We start from the raw sequence: 26,469 nt of genomic DNA on the forward strand, positions 1-26,469 counted from the left end.
ACCGTGCGGACGGACTGAGCGAGGCAAAGCCGACGACGACGGACTTTGACCGCGAGTTGAAGGAGGCGAAGGGTGAGCTGGAGGCGCTGCTGAAGGAGCTAGCGCAGGCTGGTAGCGGTGGGTCGGGCAAGGCTGTCCCGATGACAGGTGGAGAGTCGGCAGAGGCCCCGCCAGTCGTCCCTGCTGCCGCAGCGATGGTCGACACTCCGCTCCCCGCACCCGTTGCCGAATCCCTCCCGACTTCCGCCCCCTCCGCCACTCCATCGCCCACAGCTCCCTCGACTCCAGCACCGACTCCTACTATAGTCCGCACCGCCCCGACGCCCAAGATCGACGAGTCCCTACTCGCCGTTCCCGCGCAGGCGTTGCTCGACGAGAAGGCGATCGCGGCGTTGCTTGCGCCCGCCGAAGCGCAGGTCGAGGCGGGCGTCAAGAGTGAGCCCAGCGTCACGGAGAAGGTTGAGGAGAAGGTGAAGGATGAGAAGCGGTGGGTTTGAGCGAGCGAGGAGGTTGTGCATAGAAAACGGGGACGTGCGAACCCGACCAACTTTCGAGTAGTCCGTTCGTCGCGTCACAGTCGCGTCCGAGAGAGTTCTCTGCGCTGTTCTAGCTAGCCAGCGAGCCCTACGACGAGGTTGTGCGCGAGTTCGTTCTCCTCCAGCGCTCCACGTCCGCGGTTGCCCTCTTTCCTTCACCCGCTCGCTCCGTACGCCGCCTAGCTCTGCTCACACTGCTTTCTGCGCTTCTCTGACGCCTGCCTTCCTCGCCCGCAGACCCAGCGACGCCCCCTTCGCCATGAAGTTCCTCTCCCTCGCCCTCATCTCTACTCTCCTCGCGGTCTTCGCGAACGTCGCGCTTGCCGCCAAGGGCCCTGTCATCACTAACAAGGTGCGTAGCGACAGCTCAGCTTGCATCTAGGCCGGTCGGGGGCGGTGTGCGCGAGGGGATGCGGGTTGGACGAGGGAGTGGGGAGGAAGCGAATCTCGCTGTAAGGGGCGACCTGGACAGATGGAAGGGATCGGAACGTGCTGTCGGATACAACCAAGATCAAAGCGACGGCGCGTTCTCTCGATACTGACCTGTTTTCCTCCACCCGCTCCTCCTCTCCTCGCTCCTCCCTCCTCCGCCTTCTGCTCCTTCCGCCTTTTTTCTCCGCCGCGACAGGTCTACTTTGATGTCGAACACGGTGGCAAGCCTATGGGCCGGATCGTGATGGGCTTGTTCGGCAAGACCGTCCCCAAGGTTCGTCCTCCAATCCAGCCCTGCTGAAACGGGAACTGACTGGACTGGCGAGCAGACGACTGAGAACTTCCGGCAACTTGCGACGGGCGAGGCAGGGTTCGGATACGAGGGGTCGCATTTCCACCGGTGAGTTGCGCTTGGCATGCGTTCAGGCGTTAACGGTGGCAGACATCGTCTGCGAACCGCTTTCTCCGCCTGGTCGTCTCAGCTTTCCACTCACTAGTCTTCGATTTTCCGCAGCGTCATCAAGAACTTCATGATTCAGGGGTACGCTCGTCGCCCGCTGCCTGATCCTCGCGTCTTCTAAAGCTGATTTGCTGTGTCCACCTCACAGCGGCGACTTCACCCGGTTCGTTTCGCTCACTTTCGACGAATCCCTCCGCGCTCTGACGCAGTACTCGCAGCGGTGACGGAACTGGCGGAAAGAGCATCTACGGCGACCGTTTCGCGGACGAGAAGTGAGTTGTGCGATGAACCTGCTTCAACGGCACGCTATCTATCTTTAGCGGGCCTTCGATTGATCCGTCGTTGGTCCACAGCTTCAAGCTCCGCCACACCGGTCCTGGCCTCCTCTCCATGGCCAACGCCGGCCCCGACACGAACGGCTCGCAGTTCTTCATCACGACTGTCGAGACTTCGTGCGTCGGGCGCCCTTGCTGTCCGACACCTCGATAACCGAGCTGGGCTGACTCTGTCGTTGTCTTGGCGTTCGCAGCTGGCTCAACAACCGCCACGTCGTCTTCGGCAAGGTCCTCGAGGGCATGGACATCGTCTACGCCATCGAGAACGTGCCCAAGGGCCACGGCGACAAGCCGAAGGAGCAGGTCAAGATCGTCAAGTCGGGCGAGTTGCCCGTTGACAAGGAGCTTGACGCCGAAGGCAAGGAGATTCCCCTTCGTGCTGAGCTATGAGCCGGAGGCGCGGTAGAGGAGCGGGGCGGCGGATGGTGCGAGTGAAGCAGTCAGCAGGGCGGAAGAAGACGCAGACTGATGGAATGGCCAGTCGTTCGTATTTCCCTTCTGACACTCGCTGTCCGCCCGCAACAGGAAGCTGGTAGAGCTCGAGGACGCAAGCAGCAATGGACACTATTCTGCAGGTCTTCGCGTGAGCTCACTCGCTCCTACGCAAGCGCTGCCAGGCCTTCTCGCGAGTCGGCAACAAGCGTTCGTTGCAAGCGATTCCGCTTCGCCTACCGCACCTTCATCCACCTGCCGCCGCAGTACAAACAGCAAGTCGCCTTCTTTAACAGCTCGTCGACCTTCCCATCCTTGACCACGCCCGCTACTGCGCCTGGAAGGAGAGCCTTGCGGTCGCAAGACGTGCAGGTTCGCACCGAGACGGTCGAGACGAGCGAGAGGGTGATCGAGCAGCGTTCTGCGCAAGAAAGCTGTCAGCACTGGAAAGCTAGGTGAGATGGCAGCAGACGCACCCCACTGATGGCCTTGCTCGCAGCAGGCGAACCGCGTGTTTGCGAGAGGGACAGGCGCACGGCATGCGGGGCATGTGTCGGGCTGCTCGTAGGCTTGAGCAAGCGCGTCTGGCGGCAGAAGAGCGTGCTCGACTGCGTCTGGCGCCGGAGGAAGGAGGGCAGACGAGGCGAGAAGAAGGCGGACATGAAGCGGCTTCTCCGCCTCTGCACAATCGCCCTTAGTCAGTTGCAAGGCTCCTCCCCGTAGTACGTTAGAAAGCGCACCGTCGAGCTCCTCGGAGCCAAGAATCGCCGCCAGTTTCGACAGGATCTCCTTGATGAGCTCGCGGGTGAGTTCGAGTTGCTTCAAGGTTGCCTCGTGCAGCAATTCAGCCGGCAGTTCCTTCTTGCGCTGCACGGGCATGGCTGTCAGCGCGAGCGAATGTGCTATAAGGCCGTCAACGCACGACAACTGCCCTCGCGATTGCCTCCTTCAAGCGGACGACCTCGACCTCCTGATCCGCCCACAACGTCTGTTCGAGCTTCTCTGCCACGCCTTGTCCCGCATCAAAGACGGGCGTATCGCGGTCTTCCAGTCCGCCTGCATCGAGGCGGGCGAGAAGCGAAGGGATAAAGGCTTTGGCCGAAGCGGTAGAAAGGCCCGTCAGGTAGTGCAGCAGTGGGCGGAGAACCTTGAGCGGGGAAGAAAGGCGGGCTGAGCGACATAGTAGCGTCAGGACACCATCTGGGAAGGCGCGGTGAACGAGACGCACAGTTCCGGGGCGATCGCAGCTTCTCCTCAAACTCGGCGAGAACGGCTTCACCAGACTCGCCTGACGCCCCATCACCGGTCGCGGGCAGGGCGAAGTTGGTGATGGCGAGATGAGTACGCTCCGAGGCGTAAGTGCGGTACGAGAAGCCGTCCGGTCGCACGGATCTGCGGGAAGCGCCGTGAGTACAGACCAGGATGTCCTCAGTGAGCGAGATGGCGCGCAACTCACTCGAACATGAAGGCGGTGTCCAGTTCGCTCGTCCCCGTTCCAAGCCCAACCCATCCAGTAATCTTCGCTCCGTCCCGCCTCGCCTTCTTGTCTACCTTCTGCTGCTGTGCACCCTCATCCTCCGAGACTTCTGCGCCCAGTGCCGGAGTCTGCTCCACCTTCTTGCCCTTCCCTTTCCCCTTTCCCGTCGTGACGTGAGTGCCCAACTCGCTGCGCGTCCAGCGGTCTTTGCGCAGCTTGACGCGAGCGTAGAGCATCTCGAAGATGTCGCGGGCGTGAGAGGTGAGGTGCGCAGAGTTCGGTTGTGCGGTAGGCGTGTCCGGCGCGGCTGAGTCGCGGACGAGAGTCGGTGAGGGGGAGAGGGCGATGCTGAAGACGGAGGATGAGGACAGCGCGACTATGAGCGAGTCGGAAGCGGCGTGGTAGGCGATGCCTGCACGCGAGATGGAGTCAGCTCAAGAAGCCTGTAGGCCCCTCTGACGGCGAATTCAGCCTGAGAAACTCGCACGCACCGCTGCAAACCGCCCAACCGTTCACGCCCATGAAGCGCTCTTCTCCCATACCTTCAGGCGACAACTCGACGACATCGACCTTCTCGACCTTCCAAGCTGCCTCGCCAGCCTTGCCTTTGCCCTTGCGCGAGCCGGACGAAAGCGTCGCGATGCTGATGGTGCCGAGCTTGGAGAAGACAAGGCGAATCTGTGATCGACAGCCACAAGCATCCGAAGAGCGTCAGCGATAAACGACTAGCGCGCTCTTAGCAGGCAGACGTCGACGCACCGGCTTGCCCTCCTCCTCGAGCCAGAACAACTGCGTTGCTCCTCGCCCGTCAACGTTCTCTTCGACCATGATCGCCTCACTGATCTCCATCGTCCTGGGTTGAGGCTCGCCCGCATCGCTGGCATCAAGCGCTTGCGAGATCGAGACGACGAAGACGCGACCGTCTGCGTCCGCGATAGCGAGAAGCGAAGTGGCTGTCGTGCCGTCTGCAGCGAGGAGGAGACGCCGTAAGCTTTCATCTTTCGTAGCGAGCCGAGGAAGAAGGCTTGCGGACGTACCGACTCTCCACTCGGACCAAGCAAGAAGATTGACGATGTTGACCTCCTTAGCCGGCCGGAAACGCTTGAAGCGATTGGCTTTGCGCTCTTCATTGACGCTGTTTCCTTGTACTCCGTCAGCATGGCCGCGAAGACGAGGCGAACGGCAGAAAGAGAAGGAAATGGACGCACCGCCAAAGCGTCACCTCTCCGCTCCTGTGGCCGACAGCGAGGATAGACGCGTCGCCAGCATGTCCGGGGACGGCGCTTGACCAAGCGATGGCTGGACGAGGGAATGACTGTCAGCCGCAACAGTCGGAAGGAAAGGAAAACAGGACAAACCGGAGGACTGGCAACGAAGAATTGCAGCCACCATGTCGCGCCGCATGTGCGCGGTCTGCTCCGGGTACTTGCTCTCTGTCGCATGAAATCGGAGCAGAAGTCGCGTGTGTCAGTTCGGCAAGCAGTCGAGCGGGCTGGCGGCAGAACATACGATTGGGAACGGTGTCCTTGATCAGTGTCGAGGTCAGGTCGTCTACCTGTAGTGTTCCCAAATCCGGTTAGTATCGCGAGCGGTGCAGATCCGGGAAGCTGAACGCACCTCCCGCCATTCGCCAGAAACTGCATTTTTCTTCGGCTCGAACAGCAGCGCTTCACCGTTCGTGGTGATCGTCGCAAGCATGCATCTGTGCGCACAGACACGGCGAGGTATTGGAAGCGGTTATGTAACTTAGCAGAGCAACGAATGATCGTTCAAACGCACCCGCCAAGTTGCGAAACGCCGGAAGGGGACCAGGCGGCTGCTCGCCAGAACGGCTCGACCATACCGGGCATGTCGATGTCGTACTCTGCGCATCGTGTAAGGCTATCAGCCTGAGAGGGCATGTCGCGAGAAGCAAGGCGCACCATCGACCCAATCTGACCACTTGACGACGTTCTTCCTCTCGACCAAGATTCCCGTCTTGAACCAGCTCCACTCTTCTGCGTCCTGCTCCCGTTCTTTGCCCTTCCCGCCAGCGGCGTCCAGCCCGCCTTTCGTCCCAGCTGTCGGAAGGGGAGTCGACGAGGTCCCGCTCGCGAGCACCGAGGCTGACGCAGCCGAGAGAGCCGGAGAGTAGCCCAATGTTGGTGTCTGTGATCGTGCAGATGGTCAGCACAAGGCCGTTGAGCCTGCAAAGCATCGGCAAGGGTGGGGAGGAACGCACGAGGAGGTGAAGCTCCCCCCTCGCAACCACCGCGTACTGCCCGTCCTCGCTGATCGCTAGTGCTGACGGTGAGGGAGAGATTGGCGCATACGGCAGGTTCGACGAGCCGAGCAGGACCGCGCGAGGAGCGGGACTCATCGAGCGAGGTTGAGGGAGTGCGGGTGCGTCGTCGCGCGCTCTGAGCGGTGTGAGGGCTGTCGCACGGAGATCTGCAACTGTTCGCGTCACTCTTCGCCGAGATCGATCAGCACCACGAGCTGAGGCGAGCGTGGTGGAGGGCAAGTTCTTCTCTTGACCTTCTCGCCGTCACTTGACAGCGTCTTCCCGCTCTCATACACCTCCTGCGCTTGATATCACACGACGGATCGCTTAACACTCACCTGTTGAGCCTCTGCGTTCACCTCCCACCTTTCCTCGACCCGTCTTCGCAAACCTCGCATCCTCATCGCCCGAATCTTAAAACGCCCGTACACCATGTCGGCCGCTCAGCAAAAGATCAAGGTTGCCGTCGTAGGCTTTGGCATGTCGGCGACAGTCTTCCACATCCCCTTCATCCTGTCCCTCCCCGACCAGTTCGACCTCAAGGTCATCGTTGAGCGGTCCGCCACTGCCGACAAGTCCAAGGCCCGCAATGCTTTCCCCGGCGTCAAGGTCGTCAACACGCTTGAGCAGGCGCTGGCGGAGGACGTCGACGCAGTCTGGATCCTCTCGATCAACGACACGCACTACGAGTACGCGAAGAAGGTGCTCGAGGCGGGCAAGCATGCCGTTGTCGAGAAGCCCGTGACGCCAACGTCGCAGCAGGCATACGAGCTCGCTCAGCTCGCGAAGGAGAAGGGGCTCGTCTTGGCCGTCTACCAGAACAGGCGGTGGGACTCCGACTACCTCACGGTCAAGAAGATGGTCCAGGACGGCACCTTTGGCGAGCTTTCCGAGTTCCAGTCCAACTTTGACCGCTACAAGAACGTCCCGAACGCCAAGCTCTGGAAGGAGGCCCCCCTTCCTGGCGCTGGCGCAGCGTTCGACCTCGGATCCCACCTCATCGACCAGATCCTCGATCTCTTCGGCGCGCCCAAGAAAGTCACCGGCCTCGTCCGCAACTCGCGCTTGATCGGACACGCAGAAGTGCCCGACTCGTTCGTCATCCACCTCCACTACGACGCACAGGAGGGCAAGCCTGGCCGCCAACTCCCCCTCATCGCGACCGCTCGAGGCTCCATCCTCTCCCTCGTCTCTCCCCAGCTCCGCTTCACCGTCAAGGGCACCCAGGCGACGTTCGTCAAGCACGGCATCGACCAGCAAGAATCCCAGCTCGTTGCGCACGGAAAGGACGCCCTCAAGCTCCCCAACTTTGCGCAGGAGCCGTCCGAGATGGCCGGCTTGCTGTACAAGCTCGAGAACCCGAACCAGCCGGAGAAGGTCGAATCGTTGAAGGGCGACTATGCGAGCTGGTTCGCCAACGTTGCCGACGCACTCAAGAACGGCGCCGACAGGTTGATCGTCAAGCCGGAGCAAGCAGCGATGACCATCCGGGTCATCGAGCTGGCGGAGCAGTCGAGCAAGGAGGGACGCACGCTCGACTTCTAAGCGGGCCGGAACGCGAAAACACAGACACTCTCGAGAAGGAAAAATGAAGTCGTATCGACATGCTCAAGAGGTTACAGCACAGAGAGGAGCGAGTAGACCACGATATAGAACGATGAAAGGACTACGAGGTTGCGAGTAGAAAGCAGAACTTCGGACGAGGTGAAAGCGACTCTAGACACTGATGGCCCTTTTTGGTGCGGTGCGACTGGGACAGTTGTCTACTCGAGTGTGTCGAGAGTGCTCGGTCCCTGCGGCAGCTTGATCTCGTCCGCTTGAGCGTCGTCCTGACCAGCAGATGGCGGGACGGCTACAACCTCCGAGTCGGTCAAGTCGGGCAGCGTCTGTTTCGTCCACGCGTCATCGCCGCCGAGGCTGCTCAGGTCTTTCGGCGAGCCTGGTTCGACGGATTCGGGTGGTGAGGGAGGCGCGTCGGCGTCCGTTGTGGGCGTGTCGAGCTGATAGGCGGACGAGGGAAGGCTGGAACGGGCGAACGGCTCGTGGTGAGAGGAGAAGGTGTGGAAGGAGCCTGGGACGGGCAGCTCGTCGTCGCTCGAGTCGACAGTGCGCGAAGCCGACGATGAGCCGTACTTGTTGACGATGCAGCCGAAGAAATCCTCCGTCGAGGTCGACGCATTGAGGTTCTCGCGAGATGCGAAAGGCGAATGTGCGGCTTCGGAGGCAGCGATGGAAGGTGCGGCGGACGCGACACGAGAGGCGTTTGCCGACTCGACCAGCTCGCGCGACTTGGCACCGCCGATGGGCCGCGCCGTTCGTCGGCGGTAGAAGAGCAAGTATGCGGCCGACGACTTGACGCGCTCGGCGTTGATCTCGGTAACACGGGACTGCAACAAGCGGACAGGTCAGCTAACGGGCCGAGCTCATATTGCGGGAGCTCTGTACGCACGTCGTCAAAGTCGTACCACTTGCCGTTCTCTGGGTTCTTGGCAAAAGCAGTGTAATGGCCGCCGCCGAGACCGCCGAAGTGGTTCGAGACGGCGTACAGGTCGTACACGAGCGAGTCGGGCTCGGAGATGGCGGGCGCATCGGGCATCTGCTGGGCGAGGCGCTGCTCGACCTTGTCGCCCTGGACGAACTGCTCCATGTCGAGACCTTCAAGGACGGGGAAGTCGACGAGGTCGTCGATCTTCTCGCGACTCCATCGGCCGGAGGAGAAGCGCTTGAGGGCGAAGACGAGGACGTCCGGCACCTTCCATAGCTCGACCTTCTTCGTCGCCTGCTTGAATTCCTTGCACCGCGAGCAGTACCACATGTCGTCCTCGCCGAGGCGCTCCTCCTTGGTGAACTCGGTCAGGCAGTCGGACAGCGTAATGACCTTTTTCGCGCCCTTGCCTTGCTGCTGGCGCGCGGTGATGGCGGGATCGACGATGTCCTGGACGATGGACCATGTGGCGGTCTCATTGTTGAAGAAGTAGTCGATCGCCGCCGGCTCCCAGTGCGCGACGACGTAGTGACCGGTAGTGAGGAGCGGAACCGGCTTGACCTCGACGTCCTCCGGCTGCGGCTTCTCGACCTTCTCCCAGTCCTTGTCCTGTGCGTCCGCCGACTCGGAATCATCGCCGCGCTCAGCCTTCGGCGAGAACATGTCGATGTCCTCGCTTTCAGGCTTCGGCGTGCCAGCCTGCCTGTGTGCTCGAACAGCCTGGACGACCCGAGCGTACTCGGCGAGCTCGACCGTGTCGCTCGTCGTGTGCTGGTTGACCGGGATGCGGCCTTCGGGATGCGCTCGCTTTGAGACTTCGACGCGGAAGGGCATGCGGCGCTGCCGTGCGGGAGTCGAGGTGGAAGGCGCTGTAGAAGGAGTAGTAGAAGGACCCGCGAGAAGCGAGGAGGCTGCGGACGAAAGAGAGGACATGTTGCTCGTGACCGGAGGAGCAGGACCGACGACTGTCGGGACGAAAGTGTCGTCGTTCGAAGCGGCCATCGGCGCAGACGCGGCATCAACGTCCATGGCTTCGTTGGGCGGCGTTGACGCCTGCGACTGCTCGGTCGAAGAGTTGATGGTGGACGGCTCGACGCTGTCGGTCTCCTCGGCCGCGAGTGCGAGCTTCTCGTCCTCGGCAATCTCCTCCTCTACGATCTCGATGAGCTCGTCGCCGCGCTTGGTCACCCGCGCGTAGTGCCGGGCGAGCGCGCGCTTGATGCCGGCGACACTCGAGGCTTGCTCGGGCGTGAGCGTGACGATGAAGGGCGTGCCCCACATGTCTGGCGAGTAGGTACCGAAGCGCATCCTGCCAGAACTGGTGTCCTTGACATGCGACACGGGGAGGATGACGGGTGCCGTAGGGTTGGCGGGCTGTTCTGGACGCGGCTTGCGAGGGCGAGGCTGCGGGTGCGGGGCAGTCGTCTCGTACATGATGATGGTGTCGTTGCCGCCGATCTCGGTGACCGACTCGTCGTCGTTCCAGTCCTTCCAGAACTTGCCGTGCCACTCCTCCGTGATGATGAGGCGCTTCGGGTCAATGTCGACGAGCTGGCCTACGGCAGCCTTGAGCGTCCTGATCGTGCCAGACTTGGGCACCTCGAGGTCGACGGCGAGCGTTCCGCGCGCGGCGTCGAGGGGAACGACGATGATGCGGCCAGTCCACTTCTTCGTGACAGGCAGGTTGGTCGTGACGTACATGAACGGGTCAAACGTGATCGAGACCTTGTCGCAGTCGGGGCAGACGACTGTCGAGCGGTACTGGCCCTGGAAGAGGTCGACGATGACCGAGTCGTTCCGGCTGCGGTACTGCTCCCAGCACGTCTTGGCGAGCTCGACCATCTCCTTGTCGCCGCCACCCTCCCAGTCGGGCGCTTCGGTCGCCGGCTTCTTCTTGATGCGGTTGAGGTCCTCGTGCGTGCCGTCGAGGAGGAAGGCGAGCAGCTCCTGCGAGTCTTGCTGGCCGTAGCCCGAGAACTGCGGCGCGAAGCGGGCGAGGGCCTGCTTGAACTCGCGCGGCGCGACCGACGAGCCCGTGCCGTTCCACAGCCGTTCGATGAGCTGGCCGAACGCTTCGGCGACCTGGCCGCGCATGCCGAGCGGGTTCTCGCGGTTGAGCTCCGAGTGGTAGACGCCGGCTGCAGAAGCGAAGGGTAAGCTCAAGCCTGCTGACGACTGGCCAGATGGCGTACAGAGGAAGTACTCCTGCAGCTCCTTCGTGTTGCTCATGCACTGGATCGCCGAGTTCATGAAGCAGGTGCTGCGCGTGAGGATGAACGTGAAGGAACGGGTCAGCAAGCTGTCGCACAATATCTGGCTCAAGAGCACTTCAGCTCCAACGCACTTTCCGAGGTTCTGCAAGCCGACGAGTCCCCGCTGACCCTGCTGCGTACTCTTGCTCCGCGTCAAAGCCCCCATGGCAGCGCCCAAGATGCCTCCACCGTTGCCGCTCCTCGGCTTCTCCTTCTCCTTGCCCGCACTGAATCCCGGCGTCTTCGGCTTGTGCAGCCCCGAGGACCAGCCGCCCGAGAAGATGCCGATTCCGCTCTTCTTCGTCGCGCCCTTGTCCTCCTCAGGAAGCGGCGGGGCCGACTCGGAAGGCGGCGCGTCCGTCTCTGCTGCCGCGAGGGCAGTCATGAGCGCCTCGGCATCCACCATCCACGCTCCGTCCTCATTCTGCTGCTCGACCGCGAGATGCGTCTCGTCGTCCGTGAGGAGCGCGTCCTGGAGGGTCGTCTCGTCGCCGATCTGTTTCGGGTCGAGCAACTCGACACCCGTCTCCCGCAGCTTGTCGGTGAAGACGTATGCGGCGCCTTCGTGCGCCGAGAGCTCGTCGCTGATGGGCGGGAGACGCCAGAGGCGGACTGGGCGTTGGAGCTCGAAAGCCGAGGCGGCGTCTTCGACGAGCCTGGAGAACTGGGCGGATGAGGCGTAGGAGACGGTCGGCGGGCTTGGCAAAGAGGGCAGAGAGACCGAAGCATCCGGTGGCGATGACGTTGGCACGAGGAGGTAGAGGTGGAATTTGGGAGGGTAGAACTCGATCATCTCGCTGCCGGGTCCTGCAGGCGCGACAACGTCACGTTCGAACGGCGTCCCCGTAACGCCGTACCTGCGATGAGCGGGTCAGCCTTAGTCGCGTCCTTATGACGACAGTCGACGCACCACTGCGTGAGGTAGCCCCAGCCGTCGGCCGGAACAACCTCGACGTCGACACCAATCGTCAAGGGCTTGCGCAGGTCGCCCTTCTCGTCGTAAAGTACCGTCAGGTCGATCGGTCCGACCTCCTCAGGCGTCACAGAAGCGTCGTCGTCCTTGGACTCCTGCACGCCCGAGCAAGCCGCCTGCCAACGCCTGAACCAGGTTCGCGGGATGATGTACCACGCGTCTCCTTCCTCGAGCTGTCTCTTCCGCGCCTCGTTGACGAACTCGAGCTGCATGTCGGGCGCAATGCCGTTGTATTGGAACGCGGCTTCGTACGGCGGAAGCTCGTCGTCTCCAACGGAAGGGAGGCCGCCCGTCTCGTCCACTTCTCCCTCTGCGCCATTCTGGTCCATCTCTGGCGGCGCCGTGAGAGTCTCGTCGGCGTCGACATCGCCCTGGTCGGACGCGGGCGAGGCAGAGGTCGGCGAGCGAGGGGTGCTCGCGATGTTGAGCCTGCTGGCGCCGATGCTCCCCTCGAGGTCCGACGAGGCGCCCTGATCCATCAAGTCTTCCGAGTTGGCTCTTTTGGGCGCGGACGCAGTCGAAACAGGCGACGAGAGCGGTCGTTTGCGGGTGAGGGATGCAAGCGAAGGTGATGAGGCGGGCGACAGAGACTCGGGATTGTTCGACCCGGGAAGCATCTAGCAGGCCGTCAGAGTGAGCTGCAAAGCGGGTCTGCGCTGTCTCTGCCCGTCCAGCCGGTAAGCGGAGCGAGCGAAGTCGCGGTAGAGGCCAACCTGCGAGGTCAGGACTGTACCGCTCGCCGACAACTCGCTGGACAGGCGCTGACCAGCTGAATCGTGTGTGGAGAGCTGCTCTGATTGCTCTAGCTCGTTCTTGACCGTCCCCGTGCCGTTCACTTGCGACCACGCCGCTGTCATCGCCTGTTCGACCCGTTCGTGCGTGAGGAATGGAGGGGTTGGACATTCCGCCGGTCACGACAGCCTACCTGATGTGCGTGCGAGTCTCTAAACACGGCAGATCGCCCGATGAAGCTGACTACGCCGACCTGCTCCTCCTCGTTCGGACCGACAGAGGGGCGGTGGGGACCAGCGTCGCCGTAGTGAGTCCGCCTGAGGGTCTGCTACGGTCTAGCAAAGCTGACTGTGGGTCTGGGATTAGCAATGCAACCTCGTCACGCCGCTCCAGCTCTACTTCACCTACCGCCAGGCCATCGAGAAGGGACAGGTGCGCCGCCAACACAGTGTCGCGTCATTCCAGGCGAACATTGTGACGCTGACGTTGCACTCACCCTGCGGGCTCACAGATCTGGCGACTAGCGACATGCTTCCTGTACTGGGGACCGCTCTCGCTCGACTTCTTCTTCCATCTCTTCTTCTTGTGGGTATCATATCCTCCTGGAACTGCGTCTGACGACCGCCTTGTTCAACGTTACACAATGTGTGAAGCCAATTGTGTATGCGAGCTGACACTGCCTACCTCGCTCGAACAGCATGCGCTACTCTAAGATGCTCGAAGAATCCGCCTTTCACGGCCGAAGAGCAGACTACGTGTGGCTGCTGGTCGTCAGCTGCACCCTCCTTCTCGTGAGTTGTTGCTTTCCCGGACTTCCCGTATTGCGTCTCGCTAATCTCGCGTGGTGCCACAGATCCTTAGCCCGCTCAGCCCTTCGCCATTCCTCTCTTCGCCCCTCTCCTTCACTGTTAGTCCCCGCCCGTGCTTTCCGGCTGTGCGATACAGGCTGTCCGACCCGCTCGAACTCGTTGCTGACCCGACCTCGCCATCTCCTGCGCTCACTCAGCTCGTCTACCTCTGGTCGCGCCTCAATCCCCTCGTCCGCCTTTCCCTCTTCGGCATTATCACCATCACAGCGCCCTACCTCCCCTACGCCCTCTGCCTCTTCTCATGGGCGCTCTCGTCGGGCGGCGGCGCGGCGGTCGGGCTTGGAGGCGGATGGGGACTCGGTGTGATCGTGAGCGACTTGTTGGGCATTGCGGCGGGGCATTGGTGGTGAGTCCACTCTCCTTTCTCGTCTCTCATGCGGCGAGTCGGTATGGATTGGAGCGAATCAGCCGCTCGAGCGCAACTTGCTTGCTAGCTGGCTACTTGGTCAGCCAGGTCTCCCTCGCAGACTGACGCTCTTACACGCAGGTATTTCTGGACGGAGATCTGGAAGCGGGAACGAGCATCGGGCGGGCGGAACTGGCTCGAGACGCCGCGCTTCCTGTGCGTTCGCCTCTCAGCTTGTCGGCCGCCTCATCCACTCGTCGCCCATGCGGTCGCTTTAGCTGAGTTCTGCGTCGCCGGTGGTGATAAGCTGACCTTTGCCACCCCTCTACAGCGTCAAGCTCCTCGACCCACCTTCGCGCCTAGCAGAACTCGAAGCTGCCGACGCCGCCCGCCTCGAGCTTGTGCGGCAAATGGAGGCGGACCGGCTACAAGCCGAAACTGCGCGAGCGCATGACCAAGGCGCGGCTACTGCGGGCGTACGGTAGCTTGACGACCGGGTAACGGAGTTGGCCTTCTCAAGCATCTGCTCGTTTCTTGCGCTGCGCTGGGCATTACTCGACGGGCTCGCTTCTCCCAACGGCGTTACACGGACGACTTCAAGCGATCTGCAGCGCAACAGCGTCGCATACGATGCGGACGGGGACGCAGGCGGTAGGCGAGATGGCTTCTGCCGGAGACCGTGCTTTCTCGACGAAAAGGCTTGACAGCCCGCCCTCTGCCCTTCCTGAGTTCGGTGGGTACGCCGATGCTTCGATGGCTTCGCGCAGAACAGGACAAGGAGTCGCTTTCACAGGCGAAGTCGTCGCGTTCCAGGCCAGAAGCCGGCTGCTCGCCTCCTTCCACTCGAGGAACTCGCCCTTTCACTTCCTCTGCGCCATGCTGCCGATTGGTCTAGCGTGCTCACAGTAATATGTCCCGCTGTGGCACAAACGGCGTGCTTACCCGGAGGGATCGACGTGTGCGGAGGATACGAGGGATCCCCAGGATGGTCGACCAAATCGCTTCTTTCGCTTGTTCTACACTCCGCTGCGCATTGCAGGATCCCGCTAGCTGCTTACCAGGTCTCTCGCGAGGCGCACCTCTCCGGAGAAGGCGACGCGACCGCTGGACGCACCGCCTACTCCACCGAAATCATCGGACCATCTTCCCGCCGTCGTCCGCGCGAGTCGCACAACGGCAGGTTCAGTCGAGCTGTCGAGCATGTCGGACGCGTACTGGGTCCCGCTGGGCGACAAACAAGCGGGGATGCATGCCGTAGCCATCGCAGCGACCCTTTCGCTCTCCCTCGTCGTCCTCCTCGGCAGCTGGATCGCCTGGCTTCTCTACCGGTACTACAACAAAAGTGCAGTGGAACGGGTCGACCACGAGACGCGGGCAATCAAGTTCCTCGCGTCGAGCCATGGCGTTCTCTTCCTCTCGCTGATCACCGGGTGCGCTTGTTTCGCGGCGAGCTTACCTTGATTCTGGCTGACTTGTGGCTCGCGTCGTGCAGTGACCTGTTACAAGGCATCGGGTTCGCCATGAACTACGGCGTGCGTAGCGTGTCGACATCCCTTTTCCCAGCGACTGACCTTCCGCTTCTCCCAATCGTCAACAGTGGATCACCCGCGGCGCTCTCCCCTCGTCCCTTCACCCAACACCGCTCTGCACGGCGCAAGCCGTCTTCATCCAAGCAGGCGACCTCGGCTCCGCCTTCTCCTCCCTTGTGATCTGCATCAACCTCCTCTTCGTCCTCGTCTTCAAGATCACGCCGTCGATGAAGTGGATTTGGGGCATATTGGCTGTCGAGTGGATTGGTGTCGCGGTCATGACATTTGCGGGACCGCTGGCGAGACGCGGTGCCGAGGTGCCGTTTTGTGCGTCTTCCGCTCCTCCTCTCACCTCTCACGGCGTAGACTGATCAAGCGCGCCTTCACAGACGGTCCTGCCGGTGGATGGTGCTGGATGAACACGCCATACCAGCGCGAGCGGCTCTACGTGCGTTCCCTCCGTCTCCCTCAGCTCGACGCCCGACTGACCGCCTGCGCTACAGCTCCACTACCTCTGGGTCTTCATCGTCGCCTTCTTCGACCTCCTTTTCTACTCTGTTATCGCGATTTACGTGGCGTGGCAAAGGCGGAGCTTGAGCCAGCAGCAGGTTAACGGCCCTGCGAAGGTCTGGCGGATCATGATGCTTTTTCCGCTCGTCTACATCGTGACCATGTGCGTCCAGCTTCCTCCTGGTCACGCAACCGCACTGACATCCGCCTCTCCAGCCTCCCGCTCTCCATCTACCGCCTCGCCTATATGACAGGTCACAAGCTCTCAATCCACTACGCCCTCGGCGCAGGCTTCATCTTCACCCTGTCCGGCGCCGCAAATTGCTGCATCTACGCCTTCACGCGCAAGATCGTCTCGCTCGACGGGATCGGCGATGCGTTGAGACGAGGAAGCGGGAGTGGGTCGTTCGGCAAGTGTGCGTACGACAGTCTCGATACTTTCGCGAGTGCGCTAACGAGGACGATCACAGCGATTGGCAAGCTCTCCCACCTCCCTCGGCCGTCTATCTCGTTCGCCTCCTCCTCGCAAGGTCGCAGAGACTCCTTCCTCCCGCCCTTCTCCTCGCCCTTCACGCTCCTCAACTCCGCCCGCCGCAAATCCTCCTCCGCAACGGCCACATCAATGACCGGAGCTTTGAGCGGTATCCGCGTCGAAGTCGAGACGAACGTTCACGGTCGGTCGCCCAGCTCGTTCGGCCAGACCGGGTTATTCGACTCGCCGCCTCTTACGCCCCTTTCGCCGAGGTTTGCAGGGAGCGGGAGGTTGCAGAGCTATCAGCTTCGCTTCGACGGCGCACTGGGGGAATCAGGGGAGGAGGAAGGGACGCCAAAATCGGTTGAGCGGCCGTTCGCTCGGCTTGCGAGGCGAGAGAGCGAGGACGACCAGACGCTCGCGGAGGAGGACGAGGTACTTTTCGAAGAGCTGGACGAGGAGGACAGGAGGAGACGAGCGTCGAGCGGCCCGACTTTCACGGAGGAGATGGTCTAGAGGGTCTGTCTTCGTCGGTTCTCGCGGTTGTAGCAGTTTTGTGCGGTCGAATTAGTCCTGTTGTGACGATAGAGCTGCAGAACGTAGCGTATGAATCGCCTCCTGCGACGACGAGAGTCTGCAGCGGAGTCCTCTCTCGTCCTCCTCGTCGCTTTTCAACTCGCCTCGCTCGGCTATGGCGGGCTGTGCTCACTGACCTCGCAGCACCAACGGCGTCCACTTCGCGCCTGTCCGCCTGCGTCATCGTGTCAAATCGCGACCTTCTCGCGCTCACGGAGGAGGGGCCGGGGTCGGCGAGGGACGTCCTTGACGACGAGCATGTCATCATCAAGGCAGTCGAGCACTCTGGCGAGACTGGACAGGCTGCTTCGTGCTTTCTGATGCCCCAAAGAAGCGAAAGAACTGCTTCGGTTGCTCGGTGAAGAACGCGGACAAGGTTTTCATTCTGCACGCGACGAAGGGACCCGGATGAGGGCTGCGACAGGGAGGAAGAACGCCAGAAGAAGGGCTGCAAGCAATCGAAGGGGGGGCCTGTTTTCGGGTCGCAGCACGGTTTACCCTCGCCCGCTCGCTCGTCCTGCGCCGTATTGCTGTTGCTCTGCCCGCTGTGGACGCGTCCATCTGCCCGTGACGGATCCACCGCACACGACGGTGAGCCCGCCGTACACATCTCCGCCCTCGCCGCGTCTGTTATTCCCCGGCTGGACCCCGTCTTTCCCCCGTCGACATCCTCGAGGGACCGCAGGCTGACACTCTTTGCGGTGCTGCACAGTCCCGACATTACCACGCAAACTCGCCGGACAACCTAGGAGACCTCGCCATCGAGCCGCCGGCTTCTTTCGCCGTTCGCTGCTCCCTTACCCTTCTCGGCCGCATGGTCTTCTTCCGCCAACAGTCGCACTCGCCGTGGAAGTCTCCGCACCTCCCGCCGTCGTCGCTCGGCTTCGAGCACCTCAACGGCGCGCAGAAAGGCGGGACTGCGCTTCCTCGTTCGCGGTTGACCGTCCTCGCCTGCGCCGCACTCGGCACCTTCCTCCTCCTCTCCTTCGTCTCGCCCCTTCGCCCCTTCTCCGCCTTCGACGATGGACACCGGCCTTTCAAGCGGAAGGGCATGTCACCCGCCCTCTTTACCGAGCTGGACCAGGTCGACCACCGCGCCGTGATCCTCCGACCCGTCGAGCGGTCCTTTGAGCGGGAACGGAGACCAGAAGACCCTGTCCCGTGGTCTGCAACACCACTCCTACCCGCGCGGAAACAGGGCAAGAAGCGCATGCCTGCGATCTTGCGCCTCGCAGGGACGGAGGACGCATCTGGAGACGGCGGAGCGCTCGTTCGACACGATGCCGACGCCGCACCTATCCCTTCGCACAAAGTCGAAGTCTTCCCTCGCAAGATCCGCCTCTCGCCCAACTCGAATGGAGTCGGCGCGAATGTTCCCGCGGGCGACAAGCTCCTCTTCGGAATCGTCACGACCACCGAGCGGGCGACAAAGATGAGCGAGTTGTGGACTAGGTGGATGGTACCGCGATACCCTGACAACGAGGCGGCGCCGGCTTGCCTGATACTCGTCAGCGAGGAGGAGACGCAGGAGGATATCCAGGAGCTCGAAGAGGTACTGAGGCACAGGCAGGTGCAGTGCGGCATCAGACGTGGGAAGCACAAGCGGTATGAGGTGCGCGTGTTGTCGATGATCAGGGAGATGAAGGACTATGCGGCGGAAGTTGGGTGCGTCCTTTCGATTCTCTGCGGGACGATCCTTCCTATGGACGGTCAGCCGGTTGGAAAGATGTTGCGATGTCCACCTTCAGACTAACACATACTGACTCTCGACCTCGCAGCCTGTCGCCGGACTGGTACATCTTCAACGACGAGTACGGACGACCTTCTCATTCCCGTCGCCTCCCTTCCGCTAATCTCCTCTTCTCTCGCAGCGACACCTTCTGGCTCGACATGCGCGCGACAAGACGTATGTTGTCGAAATACGACCCGGCGAAGGAGTGGTTCGGTGCGTCTCGCTCTGTTCTCCATCTCCGCCCGCTGCTTTGCGCTGACGATTGCCGCTCGCACAGTTGGCTCGACCACCGAGGCGGAAAAGCAGCTAGCGCAGTTCGGGCGGATGCTCTTTGGCGGTGGTACGTCCCCTCTCTCCCGCCTTCCGCGCCATCTTGCTGACCTCCTTCCGCAACTAGGCGGTGCACTCGTCTCCCGCGCCCTAATGACCTCGATGTACAACATCTGGGATGAATGCTACGATCGGTTCAAGGACGCTTTCGGCGGAGACGAGATGTTGACGCGGTGTGCGGCGACTGCAACGGGGTTGACCAAGTCGACTGTCACGACGGAGGAGAAGGGCTTGCATCGTGCGTATTTCCTCTCCTAACGCTTGATGCGACATATTCCTCGTTCTCGCTCTCAAGGCTGATAAGATTCGAGACCCGCAGAATTCGATATCCCCGGGGACACGACTGGCGTGTTGCAAGGCGGTATCCCCATGCTCTCGCTACATCAGTGCGTCACCTCACCGTTGTCATCCACTCCTCTTCTGACGTTCGTTTCCTTGCAGCTTCCTAGGCGGCGGCTGGGTCCATCTCTTCGGCTACGGCTCTACCCACTCGGACATGAACCAGATCCGCCGCATCCGCGCCGCTGCCGACTTCCTCGGAGGCGACAACATGTTCCAGCGTTATGTCTTCGGAGACGGGAAGTGGCTGCTTACGATGGGGTACTCGGTGTCGTTTTATGAGAAGCCGTTGACGAGGGAGGACATGTCTGCCATGGTGTGTCGAGCTTTCGCTTTTGGTTGTTCTTCCCCTAGATCGAAGACTGAATGGTCTTGGACCGTCTGGCGCACAGGAGCACACCTGGTACGACGGCTACCGCCTCTGCTTCGACGACCGACCCTTCATGCCAGAACGCCACGGTCCTGGTCCCGTCAAGCAGACCTTCTACATCGTGCGCCTCCCTCTCTCGTCTCTAAGATGCTCTCGTATTGACCCTCAGACTCGCAGGAATCGACGGAGGTCATCTCGCCCAAGTCCGCGCTCTTCACTTTCATCCAGGCAGACAGCTGGGATGAGCACCGTGAGTCGCTTTTGCCTCCACCTCTTTCGTCATACTACTCGCGCTCACGCTCTTCCTCGCGCAGTTTCGTACGACGAGCGAGTGCGCCTACAAGTCCTGTGGGATGGCGACTCGGCGCATTTCACGAGGGAACAAGATCCGGCGGCACTGTCGTAGCGCCGGAATAGCAAAGTATTATATCGTGGCCGTATGTTTTGGGGTTGTGCTATCTATCTGGGTCAAGCTTACGCGGTTGCCGAACGAGGGCGCGCGAGGGCTTGAGGGTAAACGACACGAGTTGCGAGTGCGAAGACAGCATGCAAAGACGCAAGCACGGAACGACGAGGAATGCTAATAACGAGACTGCGAGGACGAGCGGGAATGGTACGAATGCGAAAGGCGAAGTGGGTGATTGTGTGCGAATGCGAAGGGAAGGGTATCCTGCCGGCTCTTCCGGCCTGCCATCGTTCCTCGTCCCGCGTCATGCCCTGATAGTCAAGATTTCCTGCGCCTTCCGCCAGCCCTCATCCAACCGCCTCTCTACCTCAACTAACTCTCCCCTCGCGCGCGCCGAATACCTCCCACCACACCGTTCCGTCCCCTCCCGCTTCTCAAAGGCCTGAACGAACGCCTCGCTCCGCTCAATCGCGAGCAAGTCGTCCTTTACACCGCCCACTTGCGCCTTGAGCGCTCGAAGCTTGCGGCCGGCATCGGAGGCGAGGGCTGACTGCATTTGGGTGATGTCGGAGAGGGAGGAGAGGGCAGAGAGGAGCGACGCGGTGAGAGTGCGGAGTGAGGCAAGTTCGGAGAGAGCTTGGGCGGAGAGAGAAGGCGGAAGAGGGGCGAGGTGAGAAGGCTGGTCGGATCGAGTACCGTCCTCGAGCTGGTCGCCATTCGGCAAGGTGGCTGCTGAATCCGCCTCAGATCCATGTGTCGTCGATGGGTCTTCCTCCTCGAGATCGAGCGGCTCCAGGTCGGCCAGGACAGCCTTCCAGCCGGCGTCAGTACGCGCGAAGACTCGCTCCGCCTCCGTCAGCTCGCGAACCTGCGCTTCGCGCTGCTGGGCGAGGTCGACGACGTTTCGCAGGACGGATTGAGCGAGAGATTCGACACGAGGTTGGCGATCGGTGTAGTCGACGGGAGGCGCCGTGCCGGAAGGAGCGGAAGAGAGAGAAGAGGGCGTCGCTGCGGTTGAAGGTTGGGTTTCTGACGAAGTGGTATGCTGTCGTAGGTGGTCGAGGAAGGACGTGGCAGCGGCAATCGAGTCGGTAAGAGAGGCAGAGGCTTCTTCGAGAGCGGCATCGATTTCCGCCTCCTTCGCCAAGTTGTCCTCCTCCACTTCGTCGTTTCCGTCGAGCGTGCCAGTCCTTGACATGTTGGAAGAGTTCGGAGCGGAGGAGGCGGGAGTGTCGAAATGCAGGCGAGATTGTGGTCTCCGGGGTGAGGCGAACGGATCTGAAGCGGTTGCTGAAGGACTGGCGGAGGACGACGGCCCTTGCCGCGCCTCCCGCTCGTCCATCTCAGAGCTTGCGCCACCCTCATCGTCGCTCGACGAACCCTCGAGACCTTGGCCGTCCTCGTCGTCTAGTCCGAGTTCCTTCATGAGGTCGCGATGCCGCTGCGGTCTCGCCGCACTCGCAAGCTCAAAAGCCAGGCTTTGAGGCGCGTTCGGTGCCCTCTGTCGTCGTCTTTGCGGCGTTGAGAACCGAGATCCACCGTCCTCGTCCTCATCATCCTCAACGAGTTCCAGGGTACTCGCTGTCCTGCTCGAGTGCCGGGACCTTCCCGCCCCGTCCAGATCATTTCGTCCATCCTCCACCCCGTCTAGCGCATCAAGCTCGTTCCCCAGCGCCCTGCCAAAGCCGTCGCCGAGTTCGTCGTCGAGGGGGTCGAGCGAAGAGCCGAAACCAGGACCCAGCGAGTCCAGCGAGTCGAGCGCATGTGCATGGCTGTCCAAGTCGAGGAAAGCGGGATCCAGCTCGTCGTCGGCCATCCCCGTTAGTTGCAAGCGAGGTCAAGGTTGAACGACGAGGAGAAGGTTGTTCTCTGGCTCGACACTTCAGTCTATCAGGCTATTGAGAGCCAGATGCAGTCAAAAATATTGTGCAAAGTGCAGAAAACCCATCTACAACGGAGAAAAGCGAAAGGAAGAACCGAACAGTCCACTCACGCCTGCATCTCGCCCAGCACGTCCCTCCCTGACGACGCCATGGCACGAGTGACACGACCCGGCGTCTTGCTCGTCGAAGAGTGCAAGTCGACCGTCACGACGCGGGATCGCAGCGAACGCTTGAAGACGGTTGGCTCGTCTTCCAGTGGTTCCTCGAAAACCCTGGCCGTGCGAGGCGGAAGTGCAGGACTCGAGATGTGAAGGTCGCCAAGAACCGTACTGGCGCCGCTCAGGTCGTGTTCTGACTCGGTCTCGTCGTGAAAGCGGAGCTTAGACTGCTCGAGTTCGAAGTTGGCGCTCTCGTCGCCGAGGAGCGACTCGTCCCACAATGGGCGACGGTTGGCCGCTGACGGCGTGCTTGAGGTTGCGACGCCAAAGTCGGAGAAGTCGAGAGTCGTGCCGGCGGGAGATCCGGGGAGGACGTCCTGAGGGTCTTCCTCGTCATCGTCCTCCTCGTCTTCGCGCTCGTCCAGCTCCTGCGCCGGAGCACCCGCAGAGTCATTCTCGGGCGCGGTACTGAGCGATTCGAGCTGCACCGTCTGTTCCGACGCGAGCGACTCGTCCCTCTCATCCGCCCCACTGTCGTCGTGTTCGGCTTCGTCGCCGTGGACGAGATGATCGTACGCCGAGGTATCGTTGAGCGGCATGACGAATTCGCGACTCTGCTCCGCGACCTCCGTCTCGGCGAAAGAGTCCTCCTCTGCAGCACTCGCCTCCGTACCGCCTTCAAACTGGTCCTCGTCAATCTCGTCGCCGAATGTGGTGTCGGCGTCGTAGCCGGACATGTCGCCGTCGTCGGGGAAGAAAACCGGCTGAGGGTGAGAGGCGAAGGTGGAAGGCGAGGCTGATCTGCGGGGTCCTGGCGATGCCGGCGATGGCGAGGCCAAGACGGAATCGTCCTCCTCCTCCGCGTCCGATTCTGAGCCTACGAGCAGATGCTCGTCTGACCCGGTAGTCGCCTGTGAGAGCGGAACGGCGCGGCCTGGCAGGTGGACCGCCATAGGGGGATCGTCGAGCTTGGGTGGAGTATCCAGAATGATGGAGCAGGTCTGGAACGATTCGGGAGAGAAAGCGAGAGTGGGTGCAGGGAAGCGGACGGATGGAGTGCGGAGGACGGGGGTGAAGGGAGTGTCGTCGCGAGTTGCGGCGGTCGGCGTCGAGACTGGTGGCGTGTCAATCGTACGCCGCGACAAAGGCGAGCTGATTCGAAGGAGAGAAGGGAGAGGCGAGCTGTGCCTGAAGATGCTGGGCGGCGGTGGCGTCGCTGTCCGTTCAGCCGACTCGGCGAAAGCGTCTTCATGCACATGCGCCTCCTCAACGCAGTCGTCCTCGGCCGCGGCCGTGCAGGGCGACACGACTGCGGCAAGCAGGAGCGAAGGCGGCAAATCATCGTAGGCCGGTGCGGGTTGGACGACGGCCTCGGGCCCAAGGTCTTCATACCCTTCCGCCTGCTCCTCGTCCGGCTTCAGCGCCTCGGGCAGGTCAAGGACGTGCTCATCTTCGTCCTGCTCGTCCTGCGACTCCTGCTCAGCCCCGACTATCTCCTCCACGAGCTCGATACTCTGGACTTCCCCGCCAACGACCCGTTCCAGCTCGGCAACCCCCTGCGCTGCAGAGACGTCGGTCTCGTGGGGCCCGTCTGACTCCGCTGAGGGCGGCATGTTGTCCACAATGTCGTCCACCGCAGTCTCGGCCGCAAAGCTGTGAGCCTGCTCCCCCTGCTCTGCGTGATCAGGCTCGGTGGAGGGAGCGACTTCCTCCGCCACTTCGGGGACGGTCGCTTGTGAGGCGGGGAGCGACTCCACGACCATGTCGCTGTCCATGCCAACTTCGTCGTGAACGGGATCGACGGCCTCGATAATGGCGGGCTGAGGGTCCTGCTTGACGACGACGGGCTCGACAGGCTGCTGAATGGCGATTTGCTCGACGTCCTGTGTGACGTCGTGCTCGACGGCCTGCTCGACGGCCTCGATCGCCGCATCTTGCTGGTCGACGAGCGCCTCCTCGCGCGACTCGTCCTCCTCGACGACGACCGCAACATCTCCCTCTTCCGCCTCCTGTTCTCCTTCGACAGCTTCCGGCGCCACCTCTCCGTGCTCCTCGACAGCCAGCTCCTCCTCCTCCTCCTCAACAGGCAGCGGCACCTCGACCGCCCTCTTCCTCTCCTCCTCCCTCCGAACCCTCTCCTCCTCACGCTCCTTCTCCCCCCTCCGCCTCATCTCCTCCGCCGCAGCCTCCTCAGCAGCCTTCCTCTCCCTCTCTCTCTCGCGCGCTGCTCGGCGTTCGCGAGATGCGAGTGTCGCGGCTGAGGGAACGGCTTTGGGACGGGCGACTTCGGGCGAGCGGGCGCGCGGAGGACGAGTACGGGTCGAGGCGGCTGGTGCGGTGGGCGGTGCAGGTGCTGTGACGGCTGCTGGGCGAGCCGATGCAATGGGCGCAGGAGCAGAAGGCTTGTCGTTCTCCTTGTCCCTCTGTTTCTCGCCGACGACTGGCGCAGGAGCAGCGGGACGTGCGGTCGCACCGGTTGTGCGAGTCTTGGCTGCTGCTGTTGCGCCGAGAGCAGCGGCGGCAACGGTGGATGAGGTAAGTTTCGGGCGGAAGGGTGCGTGGGAAGAGCCGGGCGGAGCGGGAACTGAAGCGGTGGAAGAGGTTGAGGGAGGGTGCGAGCGAGAGGCTGCCGAGGGTGTCGGCGCAGTTGACGACGTCTGCGAGCGTGCGAGAGTCGTCGCTGTAGGAGCAGGAGTTGGTGCGGCGGAAGAAGTAGGTGGAGGAACGGCAGGAGCGGCTTGGACAACTCGACGAGCTTTGCGTGGCTCGTGCGGCGGCGCCATCGTCGTCATGCCGTTCGCACCCGTCGCTGTTGACGCTGCAAGCGCCCGCGTCGCTCGAGACGCAAGCGGAGCCGTCTTGCTCGGCGCCGTCGGCTTGAACCCAGCTCGGCTCGCGTGCGTAGCCGAAGATACGGTCGAGTGAAGAGAGCTCGTTGACGCCGAGAGCGGGTCGCGCTCTTCGTTCCGCGAGGCCGAACGAGATGAAGAGGTCGAGGCTGATGCGCTGACGCTGCGAGGCTGGTCCACCCGTGCGGCGCGGTGAGGCGGAGCGCCTATGCCAAGCGAAGAGGAAGCTACGCTCGCCAATGGCGCGGCGTTGGGCGCTGCGGTCGATGACGACGCAGTTGGCAGCGGCCGGGTAGACGCGCTGGCGGCAAGAGGGTGACGAGCGGGTGCGTGTGTCGAGGGTGGACCGTGCGACTTGCTGAGAAGGGTCGCAGGGCGAGAGGCTGGAGGGGCAGGCGGCGGTGCATGGGTAGTAGCTGAAGGAGGCGGTGGGTTCGGCTTGCGAACTGGAGGAGCGGAGGAAGTGGACGGAGCGGAGGAATGCATCTGGTCGACTTTGAGGTACTTGCGGATTGTAGGCGTCATCGGTGCCGTGAAGCTGCGGACCGAAAGCGGTGAGCACGAGAACGGAGCGGAAAGAGGGAGGCGAAGCGCACGAAGCGACCCTGTCCGGCCATTCGCGCCTGTACACCTCCCAGCACTTCTTCATGTCTGCTCGCACGGTCGCTTCCCTCCCGACAGCGCCAGTCTTGATGACCCATTCGAGATCCTCGATCCTCCGCTCAAGACTGTCCTTCTCGACCGCCAACGAGCCCGTGTCGCATCCGAGCATGACAGCCACAGCCGCCGCCGCCTGCTCGCGGAACGAAGCACTCTTTCCGCCTTCGTTGCGCCATTCGAGGACGATGAAGCGGAGGACTTCGCCGAGTCGTGTATTGCGGATAATCGAGGCGGCGGTCGAGGCGGCGCGGGTGACGTAGACTTTGTTCGGGCGGGCGAAGAGGCGCAGGACGGAGGGAAAGTAGACGGCGAGAAGAGGAGCAAATGAAGGACCGAGGCGAGTGCAGGAAGCTACCATCTCGAGAGCGGTCCCGCTGAGGGCGCCTCGTTCGGTCGTGAGCTGTTCGACATCCCGCAGGGTCAGCTTGAACGCGCTCGTAGGCTCGCGAAAGTACTCACGGATCTGCAGACGCCCTTTGCCATCCTCGGGTCCCTCATCGCCGCGACAAAATCGTCGGTGAAGCGGCATGCGCCTCCCCTCACGACCGCCTGGAACCGCTTCAGCGCCTTGTTGATCTTTTCCCACGTGTCCTCCGTCTCGTTCAGCTGTAGTACTGCCAGCAAGGCATCGACTTCATGGCGCAGGTCGGCGGGCGAGTTGATCTGTGTTTGGCGAGCGATGTCAAGTTGAGCGACGGTCCGGGAGGGTGTACCGACCGCTGGGAAGGACGGCGCGACTCACCGGTACCTTGTCAGGCTCAGGAGCCTTCGGCATCGTCACAACGAGCGCCTATCCGAGGTGAGCGAGGACAGCGAGGGTCTTGGTTGAGCGAGAGAGGCCAAGTTCGAGGTCGGCTCCCGTCCACGCTCGCCAACGACACAGGCTGTCGAATCGCTGAGGGAGTGGTGTCTTACGAGCTGACTCGATTGGCTGGAGACGCGCCTTGCCCTTTCCGCGCTCTCGCCTCGTCCACTGCACCCCCCTCCTCATCTTCATCAGTTTCGACGACAAGCAACTCTGCAACGGCTTGTACGGCGCACGAGACAGCTTACGACGACCCCG

The 26,469-nt window shown here is 62.2% G+C and overlaps 10 protein-coding genes across 10 annotated transcripts in view; 6 read left to right on the forward strand and 4 right to left on the reverse strand.

Moving 5' to 3' along the window:
* The window catches only part of RHTO_05197 (dihydroorotate oxidase), a gene marked incomplete at both ends in the record, with an annotated part of 2,313 nt that extends 1,816 nt beyond the window's left edge, over positions 1–497 (forward strand). The window contains one exon of the mRNA XM_016418859.1: positions 30–497. Within this exon, the coding sequence (XP_016270369.1) occupies positions 30–497 (468 nt within the window). The remainder of the gene's footprint in view (positions 1–29) is intronic.
* Positions 498–795: 298 nt separating this feature from the next.
* Positions 796–2,153, forward strand: RHTO_05198 (peptidyl-prolyl cis-trans isomerase B (cyclophilin B); the record flags this gene model as incomplete). The annotated part of the gene is made up of 8 exons (XM_016418860.1): positions 796–888; positions 1,165–1,242; positions 1,298–1,368; positions 1,483–1,509; positions 1,577–1,591; positions 1,647–1,700; positions 1,782–1,880; positions 1,958–2,153. 8 exons carry the CDS (start codon positions 796–798, stop codon positions 2,151–2,153), a joined length of 633 nt encoding a protein of 210 aa, XP_016270370.1.
* A 278-nt stretch (positions 2,154–2,431) lies between these two features.
* On the reverse strand, positions 2,432–6,031 carry RHTO_05199 (uncharacterized protein; the record flags this gene model as incomplete). Its single annotated transcript, XM_016418861.1, has 16 exons — positions 2,432–2,616; positions 2,672–2,875; positions 2,936–3,062; positions 3,118–3,365; positions 3,424–3,587; positions 3,652–4,084; positions 4,164–4,350; positions 4,432–4,637; positions 4,710–4,807; positions 4,881–4,971; positions 5,031–5,105; positions 5,182–5,227; positions 5,290–5,374; positions 5,452–5,536; positions 5,595–5,820; positions 5,894–6,031. 16 exons carry the CDS (start codon positions 6,029–6,031, stop codon positions 2,432–2,434), a joined length of 2,598 nt encoding a protein of 865 aa, XP_016270371.1.
* Positions 6,032–6,367: 336 nt separating this feature from the next.
* Positions 6,368–7,480, forward strand: RHTO_05200 (NAD dependent oxidoreductase; the record flags this gene model as incomplete). Its single annotated transcript, XM_016418862.1, has 1 exon — positions 6,368–7,480. One exon carries the CDS (start codon positions 6,368–6,370, stop codon positions 7,478–7,480), a length of 1,113 nt encoding a protein of 370 aa, XP_016270372.1.
* Positions 7,481–7,698: 218 nt separating this feature from the next.
* Positions 7,699–12,262, reverse strand: RHTO_05201 (ubiquitin carboxyl-terminal hydrolase 4/11/15; the record flags this gene model as incomplete). Its single annotated transcript, XM_016418863.1, has 5 exons — positions 7,699–8,322; positions 8,385–10,558; positions 10,613–10,680; positions 10,765–11,529; positions 11,583–12,262. The coding sequence occupies 5 exons, from the start codon at positions 12,260–12,262 to the stop codon at positions 7,699–7,701; spliced, it is 4,311 nt and encodes a 1,436-aa protein (XP_016270373.1).
* A 269-nt stretch (positions 12,263–12,531) lies between these two features.
* On the forward strand, positions 12,532–14,077 carry RHTO_05202 (Der1-like domain member 3; the record flags this gene model as incomplete). The annotated part of the gene is made up of 9 exons (XM_016418864.1): positions 12,532–12,575; positions 12,657–12,684; positions 12,744–12,809; positions 12,889–12,962; positions 13,075–13,168; positions 13,231–13,284; positions 13,384–13,592; positions 13,734–13,808; positions 13,924–14,077. The coding sequence occupies 9 exons, from the start codon at positions 12,532–12,534 to the stop codon at positions 14,075–14,077; spliced, it is 798 nt and encodes a 265-aa protein (XP_016270374.1).
* Positions 14,078–14,792: 715 nt separating this feature from the next.
* RHTO_05203 (integral membrane protein, glucose receptor Git3) lies at positions 14,793–16,619 on the forward strand (the record flags this gene model as incomplete). The annotated part of the gene is made up of 7 exons (XM_016418865.1): positions 14,793–15,022; positions 15,085–15,124; positions 15,190–15,448; positions 15,511–15,569; positions 15,625–15,794; positions 15,848–16,047; positions 16,102–16,619. The coding sequence occupies 7 exons, from the start codon at positions 14,793–14,795 to the stop codon at positions 16,617–16,619; spliced, it is 1,476 nt and encodes a 491-aa protein (XP_016270375.1).
* An 874-nt stretch (positions 16,620–17,493) lies between these two features.
* Positions 17,494–19,856, forward strand: RHTO_05204 (glycosyltransferase family 31 protein; the record flags this gene model as incomplete). Its single annotated transcript, XM_016418866.1, has 10 exons — positions 17,494–18,344; positions 18,458–18,490; positions 18,551–18,624; positions 18,689–18,751; positions 18,809–18,979; positions 19,061–19,127; positions 19,183–19,396; positions 19,473–19,571; positions 19,628–19,700; positions 19,765–19,856. 10 exons carry the CDS (start codon positions 17,494–17,496, stop codon positions 19,854–19,856), a joined length of 1,737 nt encoding a protein of 578 aa, XP_016270376.1.
* Positions 19,857–20,160: 304 nt separating this feature from the next.
* On the reverse strand, positions 20,161–21,672 carry RHTO_05205 (uncharacterized protein; the record flags this gene model as incomplete). The annotated part of the gene is made up of 1 exon (XM_016418867.1): positions 20,161–21,672. The coding sequence occupies one exon, from the start codon at positions 21,670–21,672 to the stop codon at positions 20,161–20,163; it is 1,512 nt and encodes a 503-aa protein (XP_016270377.1).
* A 173-nt stretch (positions 21,673–21,845) lies between these two features.
* On the reverse strand, positions 21,846–26,181 carry RHTO_05206 (uncharacterized protein; the record flags this gene model as incomplete). The annotated part of the gene is made up of 4 exons (XM_016418868.1): positions 21,846–25,284; positions 25,343–25,806; positions 25,866–26,069; positions 26,149–26,181. 4 exons carry the CDS (start codon positions 26,179–26,181, stop codon positions 21,846–21,848), a joined length of 4,140 nt encoding a protein of 1,379 aa, XP_016270378.1.
* Positions 26,182–26,469: the final 288 nt, after the last annotated feature.

This window comes from Rhodotorula toruloides (genome assembly GCF_000320785.1).
Source record: "Rhodotorula toruloides NP11 unplaced genomic scaffold Scaffold30, whole genome shotgun sequence".
Taxonomy (NCBI): domain Eukaryota; kingdom Fungi; phylum Basidiomycota; class Microbotryomycetes; order Sporidiobolales; family Sporidiobolaceae; genus Rhodotorula; species Rhodotorula toruloides.